Source organism: Ambystoma mexicanum, chromosome 4q (assembly GCF_040938575.1).
Source record: "Ambystoma mexicanum isolate Mex_15411 chromosome 4q, UKY_AmexF1_1, whole genome shotgun sequence".
NCBI lineage: Eukaryota > Metazoa > Chordata > Amphibia > Caudata > Ambystomatidae > Ambystoma > Ambystoma mexicanum.
This window is the reverse complement of record NC_090928.1, coordinates 362,650,986-362,670,915: the sequence shown is the minus strand read 5'-3', so window position 1 is coordinate 362,670,915 and position 19,930 is coordinate 362,650,986. Positions and strand designations below refer to the sequence as shown.

Here is a 19,930-nt window from a genome sequence, read left to right as displayed (position 1 = left end):
CATAAAGAATCTAAGAAAATTACAGCTTTTATCACGCCAGAAGGATTGTATCAATACAGAAGATTACCATTTGGGTTGGTGTCAGCTGCTTCAGTATTTTAGAGAATCATGCACAAACTATTTGAAGGCGATGAAGGGATTATTTGTTTTCAAGATGACATATTGGTACACGCCATCAACCAGAAGGTGCATAATGAAAGATTACAACATGTCTACAGGAAGTTATATGAAGCAGGTATGACCCTGAGTAGAGACAAATGTAACATAAATCGCAGCGAAATCGAATATTTAGGACATACCATATCTGCTAGCGGCATAAAGCCAAAGAAGCAACTTGCTGATGCCATAATGAACATGCCGAGACCAGAGTCAAAGGAAGGCGTGCGTACATTCATCGGAATGGCGGAGTACTATTCAAAATTTATAAAGGATTTCGCCATAAACACTGTTCCGCTCCGTGAACTTTTAAAGAAGAAGTCATTTGAATGGAACAGGGAGTGCGAAGAAGAATTTGAAAATATCAAATCAGAATTAAACAGAGCACCATCATTGAAGAACTTCAAGAGTGGGAGGAAGACTATAATAACAACAGATGCAAGCAACCTAGGGTTAGGAGCTGTTGTCACACAAGAAGTCGAAGGAAAAGAAGTTCTTATTGCGTTTGCATCTAGACTGTTAAAAGGTGCAGAAAGATCGTACGCTACAATAGAAAAGGAAATATTGGCCATCAAGTGGGCAACAGAAAAGTTAAGGAATTTCATCTGGGGAGTGGAGGTGGAGATTCGCACTGACCACAAACCATTGATACATGTCATTATGAATAAAGGTTTGGACAATGTATCTAACAGGATCAAAAGATGGGTTGTACTTCTGCAAGAATACAACTGTACCGTACGATATGTACCAGGAGTGAAGAATCGTGCTGCTGATTGTCTGTCGCGGCTTACCAACAATTCTGAGGCAGATAATGAAAGTGAAAATAATCCAGAAGTTGTCTTGAACGTTGAAGTGCTATCCATATCCAAAACTGAGTGGGAAGAAGCGGAGAGACAAGATGATAATATAAAACAGTTGTAGCAAATTATACAAAGCAATGGAAGTCTAAAGAAATTTATGTTTGAAGAGTCCGGTCTCATTGAATACTGGAGAATTGCAGATGAACTCAATATAACAAGTGACAGAATTATGAGAGGAGATCGAATAATTCCACCTACAAGTCTAAAACAAAGAATCATCGATCTGGGCCATGAAGGCCATCAAGGGATTGTGAAGACTAAGCAGAGAATACGTGATGATTTCTGGTGGCCAGGATGTGACCTGCAAATTGAGAGAACCATCAGAAAATGTATGCTTTGTAATCAGAGTGACAGGGCGTGTGTGAGTGTGAAATACCCGATGGTAATAACAAATATTCCAGGAAAAGTATGGGATGAAGTAGGCATGGATATACTAGGGCCTATTCATTGTGATGGTAAGCAACAATTTTGCTTGGTGGTCATTGACCTTCTGACCAGATGGGTAGAAGTCTTAATCAAACCTCATATGAATGCTAAAATAGTGGTAGATTTTTTGTCAGAGATATGCACCAGGGAGGGTTTCCCAAGAAGCATATTAACAGATAATGGTGTCCAATTCAGGTCAAAAGAGATGGAAAGGTTCTGTACCAGTAATTCCATTGTACACAAAACTAGCGCAATATACCACCCACAAACCAATGGAGTGGTTGAGAGATTCAACAAAGTACTCAAAGATGCCATTCGGTGGGCTTGGTCAAATGGGCTCAACTGGGAAGAAGCGGTAAAAAGGAAAATAATTGCTCACCGCTTTACTCCCCATAGTACAACTGGTCTATCACCTTTTGAGTTAAGTAGAGGGCGCAGAGCAAACACCAAATTGACACCATCCTGGTTGGAGAGAGAGACTGTAGTGAGAAAAGATTTTGGCGAGGCAGTAGAGAGTATCAGGAAAATCCAGCTGAGGAATAAGGCAGCTCACGATAGTCAAATGAGCGAAGGGAGAAGGAACAAAGTTCCCAGAGTGGGGGGTCTGGTGAGAATTAAATTACCCCCTGTGCTAAGAGATGGACCCTGCAAATGGTCCAAACCAGTGAGTGTGATTGAGGTTTTTAGACATGCGGTGAGAGTGCAAGACGGTAGAGTCTGGAATATGGAGAGAGTATGCGTGATGGAGTCAAGTAAAGATGTGAGAACCGGTGAAATGGAACACAAGGAGCAATCCAGTAGGGGTGGTAATGGAAGCATGGAGAGGAATGGTGAACATGTGAGATCTATGTTGAATAGAAATGTGATATTGAAAATTTCCTTGCCAAAACCTAAACCAGGTCCTTTGCATGTGTCAAGAACAGGAAGAGTAATCCGCAAACCAGACCACATGAAGGATTTTGTCTAATAATACCGAACGTACAGAAGAAGGATACTAGACTGTGTTCCATAAACAGCAAGAGACTAAGGAGGGGAGATGTGTAATATCCTTTCATCCTTTCATCACGAGACTCTGCGCGAGCCTCTCGTGATGGAAGGATGGATAGAATATAGAAACGTATGATTGGAATGCGAGTTTCAAACCCGCTTTATTTCAGTTGCTTTCCGTGGTCGGTGGGGCCGATTCACTTTCACTAGGCAATTAGTGTAATAAATAACGTGTTAAATAACCACGTCATCCTGCGTGTATTTGACCACTTCACTATAACACGTTATGATCTACTTTATGTGGTTTCAGTTTTGTCTGTCCATGGAGGTCTTGGACTGCTTCCTGCATTCACCCACTACAATTCTGCATTCCAACCCAAAATATGCATATCAACAAAGCCACCCATACATGACAATTGAACATCCATTACAACAGAAGTGAAACATCAGAAAACTTCACCTTTACAACCAACTTATATCCCACTCCCCAGGCGGTGTATGGGATGTATGTTGGGCACACAAGACTCCCCTCTGACACAAATGCCTCTATGCTCTTGACTCTGAACACCTAGAGATTGACTCAATGCAGAGCGCTGGGTACTTAGGGTCTGCACAAATCAACAGCAAAGCTACCTTGTATTATCCCCTTTCCCACTAATCACACCCAGCCCCCACTCTAATCAAATCCACCAGAGTGCCTGGAGACCATGCAAATGGCAGCAGTGTGGTTTACGTCCCAATATCATTACATAAGATTCCAGCAACCTATTCAGTTGTCAAAAATGGTTAATTTAGACAAGCAACAACTTTAAAATGTGGGCTTTCTGTAATTTAGGTGCATAATCTTTTGAGCAAATGACAGCATGGGAGGTAATGAAGGGCAGTACTGGGGGGAGGAATAAGAAATAAATGGCAACACGAGGGAGAATGAAAAATCCAATCGATGAAAGCTAGCCTAGCAACAGTACATAGGTACATTTGAAGAAAGCAGTGGTAGTGCAAATCAGGGAAAGAGTGACAGTGTAAATTGGAGGGGGAACGACAGCGCAATGGGGGAATGAGCGATGGCGCAATGGGGGAAGGAGCGATGGCGCAATGGGGGGAGGAGCGATTGCGCAATGGGGGAAGGAGCGATTGCGCAATGGGGGAAGGAGCGATTGCGCAATGGGGGAAGGAGCGATTGCGCATTGGGGAAGGAGGGATGGCACAATGGGGGGAAGGAGAGACGGTGCAAGGGGAAGGAGCGATGGGGCAGGGGGGAAGGAGCAAAAGCACAAGGGTGGCAAGGAGTGACGAGCAAGGGGGAAGGAGCAACAGAGAACAGGGGAAGGAACACAGAGGACGGAGAGGCAGTGCAAAAGGGACAAAGTGACAACTCAAGGGGTGAGGAGGGACACCGCAAAGGGAGGGATCAGTGCAAAGGGAAGAGGGAAGCACAAAGGATAGAGGAGGGATAGCGCAAAGGAGGGAAAGGAGCAACAGCACAAGTGGGGAGTACATCTGTTGGCTGTATATATAATTGAAGTTTGGTTGTAGTCCTATATTGTAGTTTTGCTCTCAATGTGGCTCATTTTCAGCCCGAGGCAGATGTCCTCAAAATAAATCTGACATTTCTTCATAGTCCTAGATGAACACATTCTGATGCCCTTTTTCCCACGTTTTATGCAATTAAACAAAGCAGTAGGACAAAGGGTATTTCTATCCGTTTCTACCCCTTTCAAAGTGCATCGCAAATTCAGAAACAGGATGTGCTTCGATCATGAGCAATGCACAATGCATATGCAGGTCATTCATGACCCTGTAATGCTTCCTCCTCTCCTCTCCCCACACCCCAACCCCTCCAACAGAGCTAGAAATTGTTGAATAACATACAAAACAGACTAAGGGCACAAACATTTTCCAACAATGAAAAAGTAAGCGAGGTATGAACACCCTTGGATCTGAGCATTATATTACATTACAAGCATTTTCTTCAAGAAGTGCAGTCCCACTGACAACATACAGAGGCCCTCATACATGTATGTTGTCAGTGGGACTGCACCTCACAAAAAAAATGCGTGTAATGTAATGCTCACCAGAAAATGCTTGTATTGTAACAGTATACAGAAAGGGAAACCTTCTTGTAGCCCAATGGGGCCAGCAAAGTAGCCCAAGTCCCTCCGACCCCTCAGAAAAGAAATATCACTACAGCCCCTGCTTTGAAATTGACGCATATCAAGGTCCTTCATGACCCTGTGATTCTAATTTTAAATTTGTATCCCTCTATCAGAGAAATTCTTGAAGGACATACACAACACACTAGAGCAGAAATGTTTTTCCAACAATGAAAATGTAAGGCCGATATGAAAACTCTGAGTTCTGAGCATTACAAGCATTTTTTGGAGAGGTGCAGTACCACTGACAACATGTAGAGGTTCTCAAGAAACCGCAGGTGTTTTATGAGGACTTCTGTATGTGTTCAGTGATACTGCACCACTCCAGAAAATAATGCTTGTAATGCAATCATTATTTTGTGGAGTGGTGCAGTACCACAGACAACATCCAGAGGTCCTCCTAGGAAATCTGACATGTCACAGTACTCCTGATTGAGACAAGCCAATATTGGATTACATTGGTTTCAGGAAACAATAAATAACATAGTGTGTTGGCAGATTATGCCAGAGCATTTCCAGTTGTCATGCCAACCACAAAGTCCACTTTCTGGACCCCTTCTTCTCCATCTCTCTTCAAAGTAGCAATGGTGTTGTCGATATTTTAGTGGCTGTGATACAAAAATGCACCAAAAAGTGATTTTTGGAGGTTTTTCTGCAGACCTTGGGTAATGGCAAATAAGAGCCACTAGATATCTTTCTAGTTACATGTCTTCTTTAATGTTGTTGAAGAGATAAAGATTTTGGGTCCTTCCTTTTAGCTTCCTTAGAACTACTGATGGTCCGCCTGAGTTCATGGCAGAGAAGCCTCAATGCTCTTTCTAAAGTGTCCATTTCAAACCTTGCCAGACTTTAATAACAATAAAAACAAAATATCCCTATTGTAGTCTACTAGGTAGACCTTTTTGAAGACCTAAATCATTTTTACAATGAAGAGCCATAGTGCCTCTACTTAATGAATCAATGCCCATGAGTGGCACATTAAAAGTATTGCTGTGACATGGATTTTGTATAAAAGATTTATCTTTGGATTTCAGGTCTCTCTTGGAGGTTTTGAACCGTTCTGCAGAAATGTGCAATAAAGCATTCTGTGTGCAAATGGTAAGTTGGACAAAAATATTTGAAGTATACGGGGCATTTTATTCAATCATGTATCAACAAGAAATTCTAAATAGTGTTCTCGGACTATGCGGAATGGCCACCCACTTCTGTTTGTCTTGCATGCCATATTATTGTTCTTTGGTAACGACAGCACTTGTTTGGGGCTACATGTGTAAAGAGTTGTAGTTCAACATTATTAATTAGTAAGCCTCTCTTCAAAGAGTGTGCCCAGGGTTGCCATCTTTGTTGGCAAAAAATGTTGTTACGCAAATGCTTTCGCTGTTGTATGTCACCCCTCCTGGGAGCATTGTAGCTTCCAGGACTTGTCTAATGGTCACATGGTGGTAGCCATGTGAACAAGCTGATAAAAGGAGAGAGCCGTTTCCAGCTCGCCAGCCGATCCCAAGCTGACTCCTTCGTCTTTTGTTTATTGGCACCATGATAGTGCCGCACAGTGTGCTGAGGCCCTGTCTGCGTGGCCTAGCATATAGACGGTGCACCTGCTGGGCACACGGTCCCAATGGACTTACACTGCCATGTGATCATGCCCATGGTTGCAGCCTCGGCCTGGGTACCCCCAGCCAAGGTATGTAGCTCCGGTGCTCCGGATGCCGCAGGGTGCCTGCTGCGGTTCGCCATCCATCGTATGTTAGTCCGGTGATCCAGATGCCGCAGGGTGCCCCCTAAGGTCCGCCCTGTATGCAGAACGGGTGTCGGCCTGGTGACCCAGGCGAACGGTGTGGCGTGCACGGTAGCCAATGGGCAGGCCGCCAACAATGGCGATGAGGATGTCCAGGGCAAGCTACCTGGTGCCGACGACAATGAGGAGGTGGGTGGGCCAGAGCCCTGTGCATAGTAATAGCATGCATGGGCCACCTGATGCCCCGTGTGAGAAGGCGCCACTGGCCACGAAGGAGGAGGAAGAAGCGTCATCAGCCGCTGGTGCTCTGGGTGGCCAGGGCCCATGCTTTGTTTGTACGGGCACCAGGTGGCCTGTGCAAAAGAGGAGGAAGGCGGCATCGGCCACGTGTGCGGCAGAGTTGGTCGCCGAACAAAAAAAAAGTTGCTGTGGCCCTGAGGCGGCCCCGACATGAAGGGGCATGCCCGTGAATGCGGGCCGCAGTGGTGAGAGCGGGGTGATGAGGCCAGCTGGCCCGCGCCCGCTTTGAAGAACGTGCCTGCCCACAGATGGAAAAAAAATTGCTCCGTACCGGAACAAACAAAAAAAACGGGGGAAAAAAAGGAGAGATGTCAAAGTCTACAGCAGCCCCGGGAAGGAGGTGCATGCCCTGTCAAGACCCGGGCCTGCCGGTGAAAAAAAATAATTAACAAAGGGTCATTGCAGCCCGTGATGGCACCGGAATGGGGGGGTGCGTGGCCCGTCGACAACCGTCCCTGCATTACAAAGGAGCGCTGAGCCTGAGGAGCACAACTCCGACTTGAGTGAGGGATAAAGGCTTGTGTGTGTGCACGCCTGCCACTCAGAGGAGTTAAATGGTTAATGTCATTTTGTAAACTTAGAATTAACAGCTACATTGCGGGTAATTATTACATATGCTGTGCAATTCAATACTTTCAGCAATTTCCAATAAAAGCACGCAATTTAGGTTTGATTATATTTACGAGAACGTAAATGTGATCAAATAAGGAAACCTAAATACCTACAAAATGCATCAAATTTTACAAGTGTTACCAAATTGTTTAAAATACCTCTATGGAATAGAAATTGATCACAGAGTGGCTTGAATGTTAATTTGGCTTTTCTCAAAATCTTAAATGCACGATCGGGATTCAAACCTGTGTTGTGCTGTCTTGCTTCGAAGACAAACGCGTTTCCCCTGAGTTATCCTTCCACCCCGAGGATAAATATTATCGAACTCATCAGTGCAAAAGTGCGTAAAGTGAAATTAGTGCCCAGCAGCAAATTTTAAAATGAGAAATGTATTTTCAGACAGAAAGGAAGTTAAACCCCAAGATGGATACCAAAACGTCGGCGAAATCTGACATGAGGGAGTCTAGCCAGGGCGAATTACGAACCAAGGATAATCGACTAGAGCCAAGGAAATTGCCGGAGGAGATCGGCTCACCGAGTTCACCAAGAACCGTGGATGAATTCATAGGCGGCTCAGACTTAATGAACATATCCACACACTCAGAGAAGGGGTTTAATGAGTCAAGGGAGCCACGCACAGAAGGTGGTGAAAAATTAAGTGGCATAGAATGGGACGAAAACCCCTCAGTCAGGCCCAAGACGGACAAGGAGGGATCCGTCCGGAGTGATAAGAGAGGAACAATCCCGCCGGATTCACACAAAGCTACATCCCAATCGAGTGCAGAGGACGAGAAGGTCAAAAGTCATGAATCCAGAACAAGAAGTCCATCTAAATCCCGATTTGCACGAGAGGAGGCCGACAACGAAAGAAGTCTGCGGAAGTACCACGCAGAAAAAGGCGAATTTGAAAATAGAAAAAAGGCAAAAGAAGAGATACAAGTCTTCAAGCTTGAACAAATGGAAGCAGATAAAAACTTGCTAATTCTAAACAGGTCGACAACACTCCAAATAACAAAGAAAATAAAAACTCTGAAAAAGGTTAGAATGGAAGATCTCGTGCTTGTGGAACCCTATCACAGAGAAAAGAAGGCTAAAGCATTTCTACATCTGAAATCAGCCGGCATCAAATACATCGATGAGTCAGCCTATGAAGAACTCGAACAAATGGGCTTTCGCTTGACGGAACTAAAAAGGAAGATAGGTGGACAAGATCTTGAAGAGGAGAAGATGGAAAAGCCAAAACTCCAGTACCACTATCGATCAAAAACGGAAGATCTATACCACCGAAGTTGATGGTATAAGCCCCAGGAGCCTCAGGAACCGTATAGACGTCCACAGCATCATGGTAGGGCAGAGCAGACGGAGAGAGACGACACTAACCCGAGACAATGTCAAAGGACCAGTTCGACCTGAGTCGAAAACCTACCAGATCCAATAGAGAGGAACAGCGGCAGGCCGTCTCTCGCAGAAATCCAGGGAGGGAACAGTCAGAGGACAAGTTAAATAGCCATTTAAATCATCAAGAAAAAAGTGAAGATGAAAGACAACCAAAAGGACCCTGGAAGTGGCTAATGTCAAGCTGGAATAAAAACACTGGCAAATAGCAACGACCAGGGTCAGCTTGCCTCGACGACCACATCAGTGAAAGAAGATGCGAGCGACCCATAAAGGAAACGCACAATCTGGGCTCATGGAATACGAGAGGCCATATCCATCTCACGATACCTGGAGACGTCGATCTGGGTCACTACAATATCCTTTGCCTGCAAGAAACCTGGCTGGTAAACCAACCCACACTGGACGGGTTCTCAGTGGTGATCTCTCCTGCAGTTAAAGGCCTGCTAGGCAGACCGTCGTCGGGCCTGCTAACCGCAATTAAAACAGGAATGGGTCTGAGTGAACCTAGAAAGTGGAAACAGTCATACAAAACGCTGGTCACCCTGACCTCTCAAACCCACTGTAAGGACAAGACGGAAAATGGGCTCCAAAATCCCTTGGCCATTGTGAACTGTTATTGGAACCCGCAGCAAATGTCAATAAAAACCTTCTGCTCCAGCATGTGTGCTACGATTGATCAACTATACGTCGAATTTGATAAAATCGAGCTAATCATCTGTGGCGATTTTAACGCCAAATGCACGGAGGCTTTGGACCACAGACAACGACCCATTCATCAACGGGGAGGTGTTGACTCCACCATCGAGAGAGGAAAGGCCTGGAATGAATCTATCGGCTCAAGAAATATACAAAATGTTGCCTCACTGTTCCCTAACCAAACGAATATCCCGATGTGGGAACGTAATGGTTCAAAAGCAACGCTTGATTACATCTTTGTTGCAAATGGACTTACACATGCTCTGACCGGTTTCAAGGTCCAAAAAACCGTACACAGTGATCACAATCTACTGTGCTGCACGTGGCAAACAACAAGTCCGAAACCAAGAACGTATGATTGGGCAATTGAAACAAATCTCCAACAGACTCGTCTATGGTTAACTGAACAAGACATTGTGAAAATCAAACGGACCTGGGAGAACAGAGTCACTGATCATGCCCGGAATGATAGGAAAGAAAGACCAAACTACTTGCCACTATTATTATCATTCCAAGTAAAGGGGAAAAAAAAAACGAAGAAACCGGACCATATCAACCATACTTATGACAAGGATTTGGTGATAAAAAAGAAAAGTGGGCCGTAGATTGCTGAGAATAGCAAAGAAATCTAATGCCGTGGATGACTGGAAGAACTGGAAACAGGAAGTAAAAAGCTACAAAAACTGGCGCAAACAGCATAGAGCCATTCAATATCAAAATGACGCCGAAGAAATGATGCACAAATTACAAACAAAAAATCGAGTGAATTTTGGACGCTGATAAAAGAGGCAAACTGCACCCAGAGTTCCTCTCTGTCCAAAGTGGCCGAAGAAAGGTGGGTTAGGTACTTCACGACAGAATTTGCGGGTCCGACGTGGGACGCACAAATGAAAAACCAGATCCCTGAAACATCCTGGGTTGATCTTTCGAAGGCAGAAGACATTGAAACTTCCATACGGAAACTTAAAACATTCAGAGCCCCGGGTCCGGATGGAATAACGAACATGGACCTAAAAACGTTTCCAAAAGAATGGGCTGAAATGATCAGCAAGATCTTTGCAGAATGTGGCAGAACGAACATGGTTCCGGAATCCTGGCAGAAAGCGGTGATGGTCCCAATTTACAAAAAAGGAGCGAGACACGAACCAGCGAGCTACAGGCCTATCGCCCTTTTGGACATAATAGGCAAAATATACGCAACCCTCCTGCTTAAGCATTTCCGAGCATGGGGAGAAGACAGCCAGTCTAAAGATCAATTACAAACGGGTTTTCAAAAAAATGGGTCTACCTCAATCAACCTAATGTTAATAAACATCTTGAAAGCCAAGGTCAAGGAGGGTGCACCAAAGGTCTGTCTGGCCTTCGTGGACCTCTCAAAGGCGTTCGATAAGATCGACCGGCTCAGAGTGTGGTCGAAGCTGCAAGGTTGGAAATGTCCAACTAAAATACTGGATCCCATAAAAGCCCTCCATTCGCATACGAAAATTAGAGTTAAATTAAACCATCAGGCCGCCCTATCAGAGGAGATCATCGTGAATTGAGGGATTAAGCAGGGTTGTCCCCTGGCGCCGGCACTGTTTATAGCATTTCTAGGTGACTACCAACTCTCAGACAGCAAAATCCGATCTTTCCCCCCCGAAAATCGGGAAAACGGAGATCCCACGCCTATTGTACACGGATGACGTCATTTTGATCGATCAGACAAAAGTGGGCCTACAAAGAAAATTACGTAACTTGGAGAACTACATTGCTGAAAACCACCTGGAGCTAAACAAAACAAAGACAAAAATTCTGGTGATGGAGAAAGTTCCCAGTAAATCAACGGAAAAACTACATTTTTTGCTCGACAACACCAGAATCGAAATAGTAAAACATTTCAAATATCTAGGGATTCAAATGGACAGCTCCAGAACAGAAAAGAGTCTCCAAAGCCAACTATGGGAAAAAGCGAAATGCCTGACCGCCCAAATAAGAGCAGTTGATCGCAAGTTCGGAAAATTCTCACTGATACGGGCAATAACCTTTTACAAAGCCAAAGTGGTTCCAGCTTTGGTTTATGGAATGGAGGCCTCGCTATACTTCCCACGTAACACCTGGAGTAAATTAGAAGGCTATGTTTGGAAAACAGTGTTGGCCCTTCCTAAATCAACTGCAATGCCGGCTATCAGGAGAGAGCTGGGGCTTGTGTCATTAGCGTCCATGGTAGATCAAAGTGCGATGCGTCTGTATAGAAGAATAATCATTTCGGACACGCTTCCCATCTTTAACATCATAAAGGATGAAATGGAAACAGGCAAATGTGAGGCTCTGAAAAAATGGGTAAAAGCTAGAAAGGATGATCTGGCAAAAATTGAATGTACTGAAAAAGAGCTGAAAGAAAATCCAGATCAAATTAAAAGAAAAACGGAAGAAACGGACTGGATTCTGACAACAGAGAAAGCTTTGGGGAATAAACTTCTAAACCACCTGCCTCCAACATTCAATAAGGCGAAAAAACCACTGAAAGGAGAGTTCCGGGACTTTTTTTTTATTGTCCCTACGGTTCGGCCATGTGTTTTTAAGCATAACTCGGTAGATCGTAGAAAACTATCCTATGGACCTTACCCGACTTTTCGTCCATTAACGCACTCGAAATCAGCCGCCATTTTATGATAATCCTATCATTTCCCCCCATCGCCCTGGCTCACCTGCTTTTGCGGCACTAAATCAAATCCCCCGCCCCTGAAACAGACTTTATCAAAACATTCATATTCCCCGCCTCTATCCGTGACGTGACTGTGCTGCGTAGGCAAACGCGCCCAGGCGTCTTCTACGCGACTCCACACAGAACCCGGAAATCAACACAGATCAGCTCACAACACAGCGCGCCACAATTCGGAATATGAAACTGTACTTTTAAATCAAACCGCAAGATTGTAAATTTGGTAAAGTAAATTTATTTGACATCAAATGTTTAGAGAATATTCAGCGATTTGCATTTTTCTTTGCTCTCGATCCAAAATAGTTCGTCTTGAGGCAAGCGATGTTCGTGTGCAGTACACAGGGTGTTGGTTTACGATAAAATAAGCTCTTCGGTCGCACTGATAATCGCATGGCTGTTCCAACAAAGAGGCACTAGGCCACCACAAAGGTCTGTATGTTGTATCTAGCCGTTAGTACCGCGTAAGGGCATACTTGTACTTGGCAATCGTCCCACAAAATGGTCAGGGTGCTAACGTTGTTCACGCGGAGAAGCAATTGGCGATTATAGAAGCCATCCGCCGGTGTCTGGTACTCGTGACACAGACAATAATGGATGAAGTACCTGTTTGAAAAACATAAAAAATGAAATTAGTCTCACCATCAGATCTTTATTAAAATTATTCATTTTATATATTAGGTCGGGAAATTATTTCATAGCTAGGACAGTGCAACTGGGTTTTATACGTCAAGGGGGGGCTGTAGGATACTGAGACAGTCCCCCAGTGCAGGGGTTGACAGGGAGTGCAGGTGGAGAGTGGAAGGGCCCAGGACCGAGATCGCAGACAGTGGACCAGTTGTAGCAGGGGAGAGGGAGAGAGAAAGCAGAAGCAAAGAGGAAGGTTTTGAGGTGCTTCCGTAAAAGGAGACGGTTCTAGTGCGCGGTGAGCTACTGTATAGTAATTAAATTGCGGTATAAACTCATCTAAAGAGTTACTTACATTATATTTGCATTTTCCATTGTGTCTGTGCGTAGGGCAGCCCCGAAATACCACTCCTTCTATGCCGACGTTATTTCTTCTAATGAACGAACATGAAATGGCTTTCGTTTCTGAAATTATATTCATTGTCGTTTCTTACGTGGTCCCGGCCTGTCAAGGTCAAATAACAATAGAACCTTATACTGAGTCGTGGGCCATTCTGGCACCCGAGAAAAAATCAAAGCAGCTGACCTTCACTTTGAACGAACACACATTCCTAGTTAGCTACATTCAGTGTAAGGCCATCTCACAGGACTTGAAATTTACACTCCATCTTTGCATTTTGTCTGCGTGCTTTGCAGCCCCACAGAACCATAAATACGGAGACATTCTATATTTTTTGAAAAATGATTTATATTACTGTTTGGTTTAATTTAATGCGCAAATGAACAAGGTTGGATAGACACATTGCATGTACACTGAGCAATCAATTTTATTTACACAATACATAGCTACACATATTCAATGGGCCTGCGACATGAGGAGACTCCAGAGCAAAGTCACAGGTGACACCCGGGTGGTTCGCACAACTGCACAGTGAAGGGAGGGGCAACGGTGGAGAGACACATTGCATGTACACTGAGCAATCACTTTTATTTACACATTACATAGATACACATATTCAATGGGCCTGCAACATGAGGAGACTCGAGAGAACAGACAATCAAATTACAATCATTTAAACCGTGATGTGTATTTCTCAATGAGCTCTTCTTTAGGTGGACATGGAACACAGGCAATGTTGGGTGGCAATGCAGTTGTCCCCTGCACAGGTTCGTTCACAACTCCATTTATGTGCCTATCTAGGATGTCAACAATAAGTCTTTCAATAAACTCATATTGCATATCCTCAAACACTGGTTTGATCACCCATTGTTTACTTCTTTTAGTGAAGGCCTTATTGTAGCGAAGCGTCCCTAAAGTTCCGGTCGTCCTACTTTGTTGACGGCCAACATTATGGTTATGTGTCAAGACCGCTAGAAGAGTCCGATTTATCATGCCCTCCATGCCAAAATGCAATCGTTTTGGCCTGTACTTTAGGCACATATTGTGGAACACCTCCAAATCTCCTGTGTGGCAGAATTCCGTGAGTCCCCTCAAAGCTTTTGTTATAGTTTTATCAAATACAATCTTTTCAATGGCTTTGTGAGTGGGTGATGAAGGAATCAACCACTTCTTCTTCCGTGCCTCCTCTGTGGACAAATGGCCATGTTCACAATTGTGGAAATGTTGGTTCGTGTTCCATCGGTGAACGTTTGTACAGTGTGGCATTACTGACCGCCATTTTTCCAGTAGAATTTCCAACAACCCTCCACATGTTTTTGAGCTCCACCAAAGATGGTTGCTGATTGACTTGGACCACTGTGAAATACCTTGCATATCTTTTTTTTTACCTGCAGCCGACAATTTTTTATTGATTGTTTTTGCAAGATGCCAAACGTCAAATTGGTGATTTATATTTTTGTACTGTTCTCTCATTGTCTTGGCAATTGAAACATGTCTGTCCGTGGCTATCAGGTCGATCACCATTCCCCGCGACTGTAGTTCTTGCAATGATGCTACAAAGCCAACTTTCTCCATGGCCACTTCTTGGACTAATGCTCCATCGACTCCCTGAAACATAGGACTTTCATTAGTAATGAACACAATATTGAAAAAAGAAGACGCATAGGAGGGCGACGACAGAAGGACATATCAATGGCTAAAAACGAAAGAAACATTGTGTGTAACAATCACGCTACAAGAATGCAAGATCTGATGATCTCCATCGATGGAACTGTCCTGAAACGTACCTCGAGCATCTGAGTGACATCAACGGTAGTCGTCAATACGTTGGACTCCTCAGCATCTCCCTGAAAGACAGTACTTGCATTATTTTGGATAACAATAATTATAACTGAAAACAAAGACTAGAGGACGAGTACAAGGGTGTACCATTAGGTAAAATAATTACACGATAAATTAAAACTATTGATTTACATGCCTAAAACAAGTCAGTGGCAGAATAGCCAAGTAAGATTACCCGATAGGCGATTGAAGTGGCTGATGACTGCAATAACGACACGGATGGAGAATCTTCCGCCTTCATATTGAGTGGATACATAAATGGGGAAATTGTTAGCTAATGCTACACACTACCGCAAGGCCGAGAGATAAATACATAAACTTGACTCACCAGTGGAGGGATGTGGACGAATAGAGTGGGAATAGCGGTTGAGAGCAATTTTCGCCTCGCTCGCGGTGTGTTCTTCTTTATTAGCAATGATGTGGAGTACATGTCTGAGCTTAAAGTGCCTGCTGCAGATGCGGTATCGATCACCCCTCTTGTCCGCAAAGACTTCTAGGACTCTACTTTCAAGCTCAGACGGTGGATATCCGCAATATCGGACCCATTCTCTTATCTGATCTATTGTCTTAGGGAAAACATGCATTATAATACCTTCAGATTTATTATGGGTCTTCGAAGGGCAACCGCCAATGGAACAGGCAGGCATTGTGGAAAGTTCTGAAAAGTAAAGATCAACAATTCTCTATGAATACCAATGTGTTAAAAAATTAAATGACACATAAAAGGTTCAACGCAAGGTTCGTTTTGGTTCTTGGAACTATACACGTTATTCACATGCGGATAAGTATTTGAATAACTTTAAAAAAATTGAAAAATAATTTGACTAAACTCAGAACATGTGACTAGTTACTTGCATGTACTGTCTTGAACGAAAAGAAATTGCACGCAAAATGATTATGGTACATGGCCTTACCTTGACGAACAAACAGTTAGATGCAGGGATCAGAGTAGTTTCTTGTCGTAGAACAGGGAGCAGTTCACAGGTTGCAAACTGACGAGTTTCCTCGAAGTGGTCACGGAAGTTCACAGAGACGAAGAGCAGATAACCAGCACCTTCACGGGTTGACTAGCAAAGCGCAAAGTAGTTCTCATTAGAAATATGAAGTGGGTTATAAAGAATTCGAAACAGGGGTGTGTTTGTGAATGAATGACGTGTATATGTCGTGGCATTATGCGGTTTGCAGGGGGCCGTCCAGCGTGAGGGGGGATGCTTGGCAGGAGACACGGGGTCTGGAGGTAGACATGGGAACAACAACCCATGCTCTATGGACCACTTTGAAGTGTACATGGTCTTTGGCACCTCTTGGCCTTTATCGCTCCCTGACAGCTCCACTTGCCAGCGCAAGTACCCCGGTGCGAACTGCCTTTGATAGGGCGGGGGGGGGTGGATTGGGGCGGTGGTCGTGCAGACAAGACTCGTTTGCCGCAGGGCCTCACCAAGGAGAGGCCATCTAACTGCATGTAAGAGGCAGGCTGCAGGATCTAATACTTGGAAGGCAGGGGGGTGAGTTTATAAATACCTCACCCTCCCAGGAGAATATATGGGTGCAGTTCACCCTGGAGACCCTGGATGCCTAGGCAGTTAGTCAGCAGCAGGCTGGCCTGTGGTGGCAAGGCAGCACGGGCCAGAGGGGGTCATCTCTGTACCCGGTGCCCAAAAGGATGATTTATTATGATCAACCATATTGATTATTTACCTATAACCATGTTTTGTATCAATAAAATCCAACGGCCTTTTATTGCCAACGCTTGAACAAAGTGGTGTGGTAAGTATTTTTGGGGGAGGAGGCAAGGCCGGGAGGCTTGATGCCAACCCGCAAAATAACATATGTATGTCTGCTGCATATGGGTTCAACGGTTATGTGGATTGAAGGTGGGCGGCCAGCGTGAGGGAGGATGCTGGCCGGAGACATGTGGTGTGACAAGGCACAGGAAGACTATTCAATGGAGACACACTAGATTCATTTAAAAAATCAAAACAACCATTGTTAAAATATATGTTGGGTTTTATTTTAGATCTTAATTTCAATTGAACATAAATAATAAACATTACACATTGTAAAGTTCCGGTTGCAGCACATCCAGGGAAAATCCGCGGTATTGTCCACTGTCTCTGGGGAAATGTTGTCTAATGGCAAGTACCGCACAGGCAGGTATTACTCTCCGAACGCGGTGTCCGAGCCTCCCGTGAAGCCACCAAGTGAAGCAACGATAGGCCACCAGCCTGTACCACCTGTGAAAATGAAAGATGCAAACTGTATTAAAATGACAAAACTTTCTTATCACTGTCGATTCAGGTAAAAAATGTCATTCTGCTTTGAAAAAAATTCTATCTAGAAAATGCACAATATGGAACCAGTTTACATGCATTTGAATGATATGTAGATGTAATTTTATATGTGGGAGACGACCATGACATAGTAGTGGCATCACTGACATCAAAACCAGAGTATACTTACTCGTTACTCGGATTACGCGGACGAACAGTGCCGCGAAGTTCGTGCATAAGCACCATCATCATCCTCAACACGGTCCGTGAGAGGCAGGCTTCCCTGAACTCTGTTAGCTCGGTGATGCATTGCGGACTTGGCTCGCCTTCTGAAATGTAGGCCAAGCACCCGGAATTTTCACGGCAGCAGCAGTTCTCCTCCTCAGTTGGCATTAGCTCGCACCGATTGCACGTGCAGCAGGTGGAGACGCCGTCCATGCGACATGGTCCAGGCTCTTCATCCGTTGACTGGTCCTCCCAACTGCCGTCCGAATCCCCATCGTTTTCGCGTGCTTGCCTTTCCAGTAGTTCTTCCTCTGTGTACTCGGGCTCGTACATATACGGCTTTATTGTAGCCATTGTGTGGTAAAGAAAGTAAAATAATTTACAGAGATGGTACAGGTGTTCACAAGGCCTAGAAGCGGCGAAGGTAGCTGACCAGAGCACAGAAACGAGTCACAGAATACTCAAAGTAACACAGAGAGAGGAATGGAATCGAAAATCTGCTGCTGTGTGTTGTGAAACGGTGTGTTTATACTTATTGAGGAAAGAGGCGTCCTGCCATTTCCATGGCGACACTTCATCAGCTGAGGCGCAGCGATTGTTGACACGAAACGTGCTTTGGCGTTGGGAAATGGGCGGTACGCGTCTGCTGATGTCAGGCTCAGGGGCGGGGGATTTGATTTAGTGCCGCAAAAGCAGGTGAGCCAGGGCGATGGGGGGAAATGATAGGATTATCATAAAATGGCGGCTGATTTCGAGTGCGTTAATGGACGAAAAGTCGGGTAAGGTCCATAGGAAAGTTTTCTACGATCTACCGAGTTATGCTTAAAAACACATGGCCGAACCGTAGGGACAATAAAAAAAAAGTCCCGGAACTCTCCTTGAATTACTGTGCTAAGTTCCTGGACAAGAACCTGAGAATCTGTATTCTGAGAGCAAGACTCAACCTACTGCCAACCAGAGAGATCATAACAATCAGAGGAGCTTCAACCGACAAGCGATGCCGCCTTTGCAAAAAGGAATCTTCCATCGAAACATTGAAGCACCTTGTGATAGAGTGCGTAAAAAGAAACGGAAACATCTACCTCCCCTCACTGGCAGAAAACCTCTGGATATTCCAAACGAACGATCTGTGGAACAGATTAATTTCTGGCAAGAACACAAGATGGACCACAGCTTTGGCCAAACTTATCGAACTTGCTTTCGATCAGATTAACAGTCTACAGCCCGACGGCTGCACTTTGCAGGACTCAGACCCAGGATAAAGAAATGAAGAATCAGGAATTTAAGCAAGCTTAAGTGTCTTGGCCAGCTTTGGGGAGGTTTCTGTAGTTTCTCTGAGAACAAGCTTCTGAAGACGTGTAAGTTTTGACAAAACTTAGTTGTAACTGAGTAAAGTTCAAATAAAAAAATAAAATGAAAAAAGAGATGTATTCCAAGATACCAGTGGAGGGATTAGGCAAAAAACAAAGTACACGCCATTCAAGTACAGGTTAATAGCCAGCAGCAAAAATTCCAACGGAATTACATTCCACATTCGCAGACGAGTTGGACTAAAGATGAAAAAAGTGCATACAAGTGCAGGTTTGCAACCAACTTTAGAGCAGACTATTCTCCTTCTTAGGTGGTAATATTGAGTTGAGGTGGCAGCATTAAATAAGTTCTTCTTTTCTGTTCCCAGCTCCAGTAACTGACCAGGGCAAAAGCCAACCTCACCTACAAGCATGCCATCAAGAAAGAGAATGCAGGTCTACCGTGCCTTATACCACTTTCTCTTAAAATGCTCCATAGCCACATCTCCAAGCAAGACATGGTATCAACAGTAAGACAGACACAAGTGACCATAGTTCATGGGTGTTTATTGAACTTTCACAAGGGTGCGATAAATGCTCATCTAAAACTAAATCTACAGATGGGAGCAAGCTACGACCATCAAAAAATAATGCAGACCTAGTGGAGTCTTGTCAAGTAAAAAGGGCCTAGCCTAAAAAAAAACACTATTGCCAATCCTTACTACTAATTTACAAATAATGCGGGTGTTCATGAAAAAGAAAGAAATGTTCACAAAATAAGTCAGGATGTTCGGACCGTTGGCCTCCCTTCCCACATTTTCAGCACGGGGTAAGGCGGGTCACTCAAGCTAAGCACACACTCTGGCTTCTGCGGCATGAGGATACAGTTCCATTTACACAGTTAAAGACCTTCTGTGTCCAAGCCTCTTTGCTTCTTGCAGGTATCTTGACTCAGAGGGTCTGGTATACAAAAAACAACACAAATGTTATTTTCCTTTTCCAGTATTCAATTTGGGTATTCACCCACGATCCCCCTCAGCCGGGCTCAGATCCATTTCTCTTAGTCAATTAGTCTCCCTCAGCTGGGCTTGGACCTATTGCGATGTACCTTAAACTGTCGAAGACTTCCCTGTGCAGGGGATTTAGCAAGACCTGTTGCATGACCACTTAGATCTTAGTATCCTTTTTCTCACACTTAGCATCAGTTGGATACCTAACTGAGACCTTCAAATTAGTGCCCATGTGGCGCCGGA

General features: G+C 44.3%; 1 protein-coding gene across 2 annotated transcripts in view; it reads left to right on the top strand.

Annotated features, from left to right (window-relative positions):
• Positions 1-19,930, top strand: part of LOC138468519 (centromere protein H-like) — a 655,463-nt gene that overhangs the window by 471,043 nt on the left and 164,490 nt on the right. For both annotated transcript variants that reach the window (XM_069609017.1, XM_069609018.1), the window contains exon 7: positions 5,617-5,680. In XM_069609017.1, the coding sequence (XP_069465118.1) occupies positions 5,617-5,680 (64 nt within the window). The remainder of the gene's footprint in view (positions 1-5,616; positions 5,681-19,930) is intronic.